This window comes from Synchiropus splendidus, chromosome 4 (genome assembly GCF_027744825.2).
Source record: "Synchiropus splendidus isolate RoL2022-P1 chromosome 4, RoL_Sspl_1.0, whole genome shotgun sequence".
In the NCBI taxonomy this organism is placed as follows: Eukaryota; Metazoa; Chordata; class Actinopteri; order Syngnathiformes; family Callionymidae; genus Synchiropus; species Synchiropus splendidus.
The window spans coordinates 702544-712587 of NC_071337.1; the positions used below are offsets into that span (position 1 = coordinate 702544).

At 50.5% G+C, this 10044-nt stretch overlaps 2 protein-coding genes across 3 annotated transcripts; one reads left to right on the top strand and one right to left on the bottom strand.

The window, feature by feature from the left end:
* Positions 1 to 1596: 1596 nt before the first annotated feature.
* mettl25 (methyltransferase like 25) lies at positions 1597 to 6759 on the bottom strand. Of its 2 annotated transcripts, none has more exons than XM_053862642.1 (13): positions 6540 to 6759; positions 6286 to 6462; positions 6121 to 6227; positions 5544 to 6047; positions 5342 to 5489; positions 5174 to 5268; positions 4905 to 4934; positions 4448 to 4521; positions 3998 to 4091; positions 3150 to 3224; positions 3014 to 3085; positions 2612 to 2738; positions 1597 to 2519 (listed from the first exon to the last, which is right to left on the bottom strand). In XM_053862642.1, the coding sequence occupies exons 1-12, from the start codon at positions 6751 to 6753 to the stop codon at positions 2619 to 2621; spliced, it is 1710 nt and encodes a 569-aa protein (XP_053718617.1). In that variant the 5' UTR covers positions 6754 to 6759; the 3' UTR covers positions 1597 to 2519; positions 2612 to 2618. The 2 variants fall into 2 exon arrangements, with proteins under 2 accessions (XP_053718617.1, XP_053718616.1); XM_053862641.1 differs by having other exon boundaries at positions 1597 to 2525.
* Positions 6760 to 7014: 255 nt separating this feature from the next.
* Positions 7015 to 10043, top strand: ccdc59 (coiled-coil domain containing 59). Its single transcript, XM_053863044.1, has 4 exons — positions 7015 to 7216; positions 7441 to 7756; positions 8903 to 9011; positions 9242 to 10043. The coding sequence occupies exons 1-4, from the start codon at positions 7102 to 7104 to the stop codon at positions 9398 to 9400; spliced, it is 699 nt and encodes a 232-aa protein (XP_053719019.1). The 5' UTR covers positions 7015 to 7101; the 3' UTR covers positions 9401 to 10043.
* The last annotated feature ends 1 nt before the right edge of the window (position 10044 follows it).

Below are 10044 nucleotides of genomic sequence, written 5' to 3' on the forward strand. Positions count from 1 at the left end.
TCTGACCTGCCAGGCGTCACGTCAGTCACAGAAGCCCGACAGAACACGGCCGTTCACCATGTCCAGAGTGTTTCATGAGGCTGTCGATGAAACCAGCTCCACTGGTCTCCTGAGCCCATCAGGGGTCGGCTGTTGGACGAGCACAAACTCTCCAAGGCCCCGCCCTTGAGCCCTGTCTGGAGGGCCCCGAGTCTTGACCTCTCTCCCTGATGGTGCAGCGGTGCGTCCTGAGGAGCATGGAGGCGCTAGAGGACGGGGAGAGGTCAGCGCCGCTCAAGACTGGACCTCACAGGGAACATGAGCAGCCATTTGGATGCGTCCTCCAACACATTATCGTCGGACTGGAAGTGAATTACTGAGGCGTCTCTTACATGAAAATCAGGAGGCCAGTGGGGAAAGAGACAAAATTCCATGATAACAATCATAACCATCATAACATATATTAAAATGATGGATACAAATAGACGGACAGTCAGTCAGATGAGATAGATGGATGGATCCAAAGATAAATAGCGGGGAAATTCCACGATATGATATAAAATATATGTAGTTTTCTCAAATATCTATAAATAAAATTAATAAAGGAGAAGTAAATGTCATTAAAAAGAAAATATGTTTATTATTTATTGAATTATTACTAAATTGTTGATTCTTAATAAATTATACATTAAATTTACAAGGTTCAACAAAGAAGTGTAAAATAACAAGTAAATATAAATGGAAAAGAAGCTCTATTAATAAAGATAAGCGTTTAAATGCCTCAACACCAACTACACACTGCTGGAACACAAACAAAGGTGGCTGCCCAGCTTTCCTGTGGCCCTCAGCGGGAATATTTGACTCCCTTCCATAACGTCAGCCGAGCCCCTGGAGGAGGTCAGCTGAGGTCTGGAGGAAGCTGAAGGAGAACTTCACGCACTGAAACAGGTGAGGAAACGCAGCGTCTGATGGCTCTTCTGGAACAGGAATTCAAGAGGAAACTCAGCGGCTTCAATGATTGGAATATTCAGGGCACGTTTTCTCTCACGCAAATGTTTCAAGATAAGAAGTTCTGACTGCTTTTTTGGTCCGACTCATGAAAGGAAGAAGTGAGAGCCACTCCAGGTGTCGTCGCTGCTGTTATGAAAAGGCTTCCTTCCCCTCGGAGTGAAGTCATTTCCCCTCTATTTACTCCGGAACCACGGCTGCAGATAAACATCACGCAGGAACCAGATAATGGCAGCTGGAAGGTCCCGCCCCTCCAAGAATAACCTGCTCCTGCTGCTCGGATCAACAAAGACGATCTGCTCTCAGAGTGAAGAAAGACACGTCTCTTAAACACGTTTCCTGTCTCGGTTCCCCACAAACACGTCCGGTGTTGTGGTGCTCCAGTGCACGGGGTTCAGGAGGGATCAGCTGCACGTGAGAGGCGCCACACTGCAGCTCCGTTGGCTCACGTTCACTAAAGTCCAGAAGGTGACTGAGCCGGTTTTCATTCAAGCTTGTTTCCGAACCATCAGGTCCACTCATGAACAAAAGGCTTGGAGTTTTCAAACAATGGTTTTAGGACCTAATTCCTCTTGGTCTCTTATTTTATCGGTTCAAGAGAGTGTTGCTTATGACTGAGACGTTTGGTCAGACGAGGAACCACGAGCAGATGTAGGTCAAAGAAGGCTTAAAAGTTCAAACTTGATTTTATTCCACGAGTAAAAAAAATCAATCGATCCAATACCTGGACCTAAAAACCAAAGAAAACATGTTTAAATGGGTCACGGACCTTTGAAAGACCCTCAGCTTCTGAAACAGAGGAAGAGGGCCGGTCACCCTGCGACCAAGGAGAGTGATGACAAGGGCCTCGGGCCGGAGAAACGGAAGGAGCCGTGCTCCCAAATAAAGATGTCACCACAGCAACCGGGCTGGGAAACAGTGAAGAGATTTATGAGGAACCACGCCAGTCCTTGTTAGGCCTTGGTGAAACGAGACTGAAACAAGGAGGAGGCTTTGATAAGAGGGGCAAGTGTGCACGAGCCGGTCTCATGTGAGGGAAAAGTTCAACGGTGGGAAAAGAGGTCCAGACAAGAAGTCGCCGCGGTGAGGCTAAACAACAGCAACAGTTCCTCAGACTTGGATTTAACGCGCTCCTGATGAGACTTTCCACACGGCTCCGTCATAAATTCAGCACGTCGACTGGCTCCACCCAGACAAAGGCAGAGGCACCGCGCCAGTCCTGTCACCACCGGCTCCCAGAGCTTCGGCTGGTGCTTGCTCTCCCATCAACCCTGTCAGCTGAGGACTTCTCTGGACTCTGGGTGGGAGGGGAACAGAGGTGGGGATGAAGGGGGCTCTGGAGGGGGCAGAGTGGGGGGGGCAGTGAATGAAGTTTCCAGAAGTGTTTCTTCAGAATACGAGGAGAACAATTCCATCTTCAGCTGTGTTTCAAGTCTGATCCAGTTCACAGTGAAAGGAAGGCTGCCCTCTTCTGCCACTGCAATCCACCACCTTCACCTGTCTCCACCGTCCTCCCTCCATGGTCCTCACTGCTAAAGCTGGCAGAGTTCATTGTTTAGAAACATTTTAATGAAGTTTCAAATGAGCCAGTTAGGAGAGACAAACATGTTAGAAAAGGTCTCACAGCAGCCTCACGACAGGTCCAGATGTCCATCACAGACTCGTGGAGCCTTGAGTCCGACGACAGCGTAGCAGCGCGGCGACAGCAGGGGATCGAACAGCTGCACCAGTGAAGAGAAGGACACACTCTCCTGCACGCACGCACACACGCACGCACACACACACAGGAGACACTTGACACACCACCAGTCTGGAGGCAGGACTCACATGGCAACGGTCAAAAAAGACACTGACGTCTGGATCAAAGGCGCAACGACTGACAAGCACCCAGAGAGCGCAGCCCTCCACCAAGCAGCTTGTTTACATCTCAGTATTATGAGCAATTTACTCTGTCACTTCAACAGAATTTGAAATGGCGGCGCTGGCACTGCAGCTGATACAGGTGCAAGATGGTTTGGTTCCTCACCTGCTCCTTCAGGTAACAGAGGCGGTCCAGGAGGACCAGCCCTTCGATGCAGGGAGCCAGCGTCACCTTCAGCTGCGGCAGAAGGTTCGGGGTCAGACAGAGACTGGACACTGTGGCAGCTGGTGTGGAGCAGTACCATGTTGAAGGCGTCCATCTCGCTCCTGCGTGGGCTGTAGGTGTCCAGGTACTGCTGGATCTCACGGTCGGACAGCTGAGGGGACAGAGAGCAGGGGGGCGTGAAACGGCTGTTGGGAGAAACGGCTCGATTCACTGACCCGGGCGCTTCATTCAGCGGCTCCCAAACACAGCAAAACTTCAAGATTAAAGACGTAAATGAAGAGAAATGAGTCTCAACAGAGAAACACAAAAATGCACTGCTACACCTTTTTTGGTAACTTTTGTTTCAAACAAATGTTACTTTATGACTTCTATTGAGTTGAAACCCAAACTGAATTTGTGTTGGGCTTGAGCTCTCTGCTCCTCAACTGCGCATCCCAGCATGCACTGCAGGACTGAATGGCTCCTCTGACCTTCTGTTTGTGCTTCTCATTCTCTGTCACGTGAGGGCGAACCATTCATGTGTCCATATCCACAGTGTTCTGGCCACACAGTTCATGCCCAAGTCATGATGTGGTTTATCAGAGATCAGAAGGTGACGCTCTGGGTTTGAACCTCTCATGGGACGTCATTGGAAAAGAAACCAAACACGAGAGTGGCAGCGCCATCTAGTGGTCCAAGAAAACGATGAACTCATGAAGCCTCATCAGACCATTGCTGGGGTGAAGGCGACCTGGTCTAAGTTAGCTCGCATGAAATGAATTATGTTGTTGACTCAAACCCTATAATTGCAACAGTAAAATCCATAAAAATTCAAAAAGATTCTGTTCGGATGAGCTCAAGTCTTTTCAAATTGGTTTCAGCAGTGACCATGGCTTCACTGACAGGAAGCATGCGGTGGTTTCCAAAGTGATCTCTCCCACTGACCTTGGAGTGGTCCAGTTCCAGTCGGTGCAGAGCTCGGCGGACGTAGTCCACGAAAGAGTTGGACTTGGAGTAGATGGTTCCCACTCTCTTCTTGCTGCGGAGGCGACACGTGCTTCATTACAGTGTGGTATTTCTGATGAGCGCCGGCCGAGGAAAGGGACTGGACTCTCTCTTCTGCTCTTAGCAACATGAAGCAAACAGCCGAGGAAAGCTCCTTATCTGATCAGAGTCCTCACGCTCAAGGTCCCACTTCAGTCTGCGGCGAGAACATTTGGCGACTTGGACGCAGCAGCGTCTGACTGAGCCAAATCTGGAGCCAACAATTAAAGCTACATTTCCTTTCATGCCCCTGGTGACCCACATACTCTCAGCAAAGAAATATTGGAGGTCGTCGTCCTGACCGCCTGGAAAATGAAGAAGAAGAAAAAAAGGATGAGGCGCGAGGGTTACCTCCTGAGGGGGCTGTAGTGGTCCCTGATGATGACGTGAAGCACAGCCCGGTAGAACAGAGACTCCATCTGGATCTGAGCCCAAGACAAAACACCCTTGTGAGGAAGGTTCCTGACCAAGCCACAGCCGAGCGCCGGGTCAGCAACGCTGCTCCGACTGCAAGCTTATTCACACAGGCTCAATATGAACGTCTGCTGGTGTGTGGCTGGCTTCACACACACTCGCTCCGGCCCGTTTGAAACCATTACAACTTTAGTAAAGGTTCCACAGATCAGTCGGGTGGTGGGGGCAGCGGCCGGAACAAAGAGACCCAGTCCAGCTCCTCTGTCTGCTCCCAGCCGGACATGACTCACTCAGGTGGCGCCCTGAAAGGATGACCCGCCTCCACTGGCTGCTCTTCACCAGGGTCTCTGATTTATTCTCAGTCAACATGTTGAAACATGAGCGTCATACTTACACCCTGGCCGTGGGACACTCGCTCCAGCGACTGCGGATGAGAGAGAAAACGTTTTGCTCATCATGTCAATGCTTTTGTTTTCTCTGTCACAATGACACGATGGGATCACAGATGGTTGTATAAACCAGACCTGACTCAAACAAGAGGCTGTACACTGCCCCTTTTTAGACACTGATACTCGGCCTTGGGGTTCAGTTATAAGGTGCTTCATTGAGGACTGGAGGAAAAAACATGGCGGAACTGAGCAGACTAAGAGCAGCAGAACTCACCAGACACGCGGAGAGCCTCGCGTTCCTGCCGCAGAACCAGGAGTGCTGACGCACGTACTGACTCATGGGGAAACCGTAGACACTCTGTGGCCCATCTGTGGAGCAAAGACACATCAGCGGGCCGTGGAGCAGTGGAGTCGCCGGCGTTGTCAAGGATCCTCGGACGACCTTGAGCGTCAGGGTCGAACTCTTCGGACATGAGGTTGTAGCAGCAGCCCACACTGCAGACGGCGGACACTGGAGCTTGAGCCACGAATATCCGGAGCGTGCTGGCAGCCAGGTCTCCACACGTGTGCAGGCCCACCATCACCGCCTCCTGCAGGGGTCAAAGGTCAGAGGCCAGGTCGAGACAGGCCGCAGGGGGCCTCACCTCCAGGTCACAGACGAGCTCTTGCAGTTTGGTCTGGGCGGTGACGTGCGAGGTCACCGGAGAGAACACCGAGCTGCTGCCGCTGGATGAACTCTGAGACTTCCTTTCCAGGCTCTCCTTCTTCCTCCTCTCCCGCTCCTCATCTGTCAGCTTGACCCGGGGTGACCTGGGGGTTTCCACCACGTCCAGTGCCGAAGCGCTGAAGAAGTTCTCGGCCAGAGTGGAGGCGGTTTCTTCCTCTCTCTCCTGGTCCTCTTCAGACACAACCCTGACAGCAGCAAGCCCAGACGACACCTCCTCCACCGCCTGAGGTGACGCTGGACGCCCCGCATCCGTCCTCTTCTTCTGCTTCTGGTACATCCTGGAGAACTTCTTCAGCTTCCTGTTCCTCTCCTGCGCTCCCCGGGTGTTGGTGCTGGACGAGTCGATGCCGAAGACCTGGAGGCCGAACTGCATGGACAGGAAGGAGCTCAGGTAGCCTTTTCCTGAGCCCAGGTCAATCACCTGAGGCGCACAAACAGAAATGGGTCACCGTTGATCAGGGTTCTGAGCCGCCGCCGCTGCTGCTGCTGCTCACCTGCTTGACTCTGCAGCGTGCAGCCAGGGCAGCCACCACCTCTGACATGGACTGGACCTCATGCGATTTCTTGGAGTTCATGAAGTCATCGGGCTCCAGCTCCGGACCTGAGTGAGACGGGACGTTGTTCTGGCTCCTCTGGGACGACTCACTCCTGCGTCTTACCCATCTCTGTCAGGAGCTCCTGCTGCTGGTGTCGCCTGATGCTCTGGAGAAACTCCTCCCGGCTCTGACACAAGCCCAAGCTGGGCAGCGAGTGAGCCCTGGCGCCTTGCAGCAGCTGCTGCGGGTCAACCAGCCGCTGGGTTCGGTTGCAAAACCCAAACGTGGTTCCGGAGTGTCCTGTTCAGGGAAGGTGTAATCAACAACCGATGTTATGCGGAATGAATGGCACAACCAACCAACTGTGTTTTGACTACCTTCATGTTGGATGCGCGGCGCCATCTTCCGGTCACCACTGGAACTAAGCGCCGACAACACGTCCTCAGGCGAGACTGCGATGAAACGTTTCCACACGTCGTTGGTGTAAAAATCCATCGTATGGGCGTTCGAAACTTTCAAAGTTGAAGTCAGAAAGCGCTGCACGTCATCGATTCTCCGCTGGACGTCACACAGGCCGGTGGAGGCAGACATGGTGGCGGCGGGACCGCGCACGCGCTGCAGAGAGGAAGGCGGCATTCCAGGCATTGCTAGTCAAACCAAGACAAGTCGATGTACTGCCTGAATGTAACGTTTGGACAAGCACAAATTTGACTTTTGGTTTCAAACACTATGAACGTAGCATAACAATTTATTTTCTGTTTACGGATATCAAAGGTGAACAGATTTGGATTTGAAGGGTGATATTCTTTATTTGATTACTTTGGCCTACGCACTAGACTCTGACGTCATAAGTCCTCGCCCGCTCGCCTGTATGTTGCTATGACACGTGAAACAAAACCAGCCACATAAACAACAGTTTTCTCACGAAACGTTGTTAGAATGGCGCCTCCCCGAGATAGCGGAAAACGGAAGAACAAAAAGCCGCAACCTGGAGTCACCAAAAAGAGAAAGTGGGTCCCTGAGAGGAAAATATTCGAGGGGAGTGTTAAAGAAGGTAAATGCTACACCATAACAACGTGGCGTTTCACAGCGGCACGGGCATTACTGACCGTACACTGCGCTGTTTTATCATTGTGAACATTTAACGGCACAGCTTAAGACTGGTTGTAGTGAACTTCTACTCGGTCTCAAGTTGAAGCTCGGCCGTGTGGGAGAGACTCCTCCATCCTGAGCTACAGACCCAGAACATCTGGTCACTAACCGCCTGTCTGTCACCAGGTCGAGGCTTTGCCTTCAAGAGAAAGGAGAAGGTGAGACATGAGTACAACAAGCTGCTGCGGAAGGAGAGGAAGACGCAGGCAGGAAGGACGGCGCCCTCGTACCAGGAGCAGTACCCGGAGCACCTTAAACATCTGTACCTAGCCGAGGAGCAGAAGCTGAAGAGCGAGGCGTGGACCAATAGAGTCAATCGGAGTAAACACCGCTTGAAGGGGCGGCGGACTGAAGTGGAGGAGACGGAGGATGTGGACCGTGAAGATGCCACGCCTGAGACAGAGGAAGAGGCTGCCCCCTCTGTGTCAGAGACCAAGGAATCGTGAGTTCAAGCCAATGTCCTGCTTTACCGAATCCTGTCTCTGGAATCTCTGTTTCTAAATCTAAACACTTCAGATCATGAAGTGAGGTACACTGTGTGAAACTTGGCGTCTGTAGATGTTACTGTTTTAATTGCAACATCAGAGGTTCAGCTGGATGTCGGCGGTAGTAACATCATATGTGAAAACATGACGCCAAATGATACAGTATATTAGCTGTGAGTTTTTAAAGCTTCCGCTCTCATTATTGTGACCTGCAGGTCACCTATGAGTTTTCTTGTTCGGCTGGTAGATTGGATGCCCTGTGACTGGTCGGTTGCTGGTTCATACCAGCTCCAGCTGTTTTCTGTGGATCGATCCTTGAGCAAGACATTTGCCTTGGATCATCGTAGTTCAGCATCATGGCGTGCGTCTTAAGAAGCAAATCTATCCAAGTGAGGTTGGGGCTCTTTTGCTTGACCCCACAAATCCAAGCCTCAGTTTGAGGATGAAGACTTCAACATAACTGGGTGATTCTAACTGAGTTCCATTTTGGTTCAGAGTCCTGGTTCAGGTGAGGCATGCATGTGTTTTGGAGGGTTAGGTTTAGGGGGAGAGGCCGGGGAAAGGGTGATGGCCATGAGAGGTCCCCGCTAAGATGGTGCGACAAACCCGCGAGTGCGTGCATATGTGTGTGTGAGTGAGTGAGTGAGTGAGTGAGTTTTCTGGTCAGTTTTTCTCTAATGCCATTAACAAATAATCCAACAGCATTCCGTTCACTTGCTACCAGTCAAGCATTTAAAGTCAAGTACCCATTCTCTTCAGTCGTCATAAGCTCACGACTGCTGCAGTTGAGCAGTGAGTTTGTTGCAAGTGTCCGGGGTCATCCAAGGGTCCAGAGTGATTCAGTGTTGTCAGTGATGGTTCAGTTGAGCTCCAGAGACCTGTGAGGGTGTGTGCGCTGAAGCTGGAGGCGGTGAGTGCGCAGTAAGTGGATGTTCATTTCCCCAGTGTGGGACTAATAAAGGGCATCTGATCTAATCCAACAGTCACACTTGTTCACAAATCAAAACAAAGTTCCGACATGTGCAGACAGAGTTGTAGCTATTCAGTCATCTTCTGTGTGTGAGAGGGATTTTGACCGGTTCTGTTCACTCGCTACCCTCCAGTCTTCCGATGAGTAACCGCATGAGGAAAAGGCTGCTGCGGAAGACGTCCTTCCAGAAGACCAAAGACGAGTTTGAGAAAGCAAAGGAGAAGAAACGGCAAAAGAAAGAGGTGACAGTGGTTTCTCTCTTTCTTATTGAACTCATCACGACACAGTAATAGTCATAGTAATAATGGCAGGAGAGGGGGAATCTAAACATGTTGGAGTGGGCTCAATATTTATATTCATCAATGTTTATTTTTCCTTATTTAGGTGTGAAATGTGGCGCACCAGTTTGTACAGTCATTATGTATTGTTCTTGCTCATTAACAATTTAGTCAACTTTCTCAAACTGTTGCAGAAGTTTCTCTTGGACAAGAAGCAGAGGGAAGAGGCCATTGAGAGATACCAGAAGAAGAAGCAGGAGACCTTCCAGATGCTGTGCAAGAAGACCAAGAAAGGACAGCCCAACTTGAACTTGCAGATGGAGTATCTGCTGCAGAAGATCCAGAAAAGTTAGACGTTTTTCTGACTTCAGGATCAACTGTGGACTCGACCCGGTTCCGTTCTTCAGGAGGGCTTCTCTGTACAGTTTGGACAAACGTGTGCTGTAGCCCACTGGCCGCCAGGTGTCACTGTAACAACGTGAAGTGACTAACAGCTGACTCGAACGTTTTAAATTAAATCCAGTATTTTATAGTACAAAACACGTCTGAATGCGCTTTGTGAATCGAAGACAAAAACTCTAAAGCCTAGACAAAACACGAATATGACATTGGTTTATAGCAGCACGACGGTGATCGATGTCAGTCCAGTCTTTGTCTCTGGACGAAGTTTGTTTGTTGCTGCGGGTCTTGTCTTCTCCCTGAACTGCGCTCTGGAGTCGCTGTTTTTGATTTGACTCTCGTGGGACCCCTGCTGCTGCTCAGCCACCTGCCCCTGCCTGAGAAAAGTGCGCCTTCACTCTTAAGTTCGCGGGAACGAAAGTGGCTTTTATTTCAGGTCTTGAGCGAAGCCCTGCCCTCATGACGGGTGCAACCATATGAATTTTACCCATGTGTTCTGGCTACGTTTATTTCTGGCTTGTCCTCACAATAATGATGGTAATATTAATAATAATATTCATAATCATGATTTTGTGACCGGTGCCCTTTCTTCTCTGGC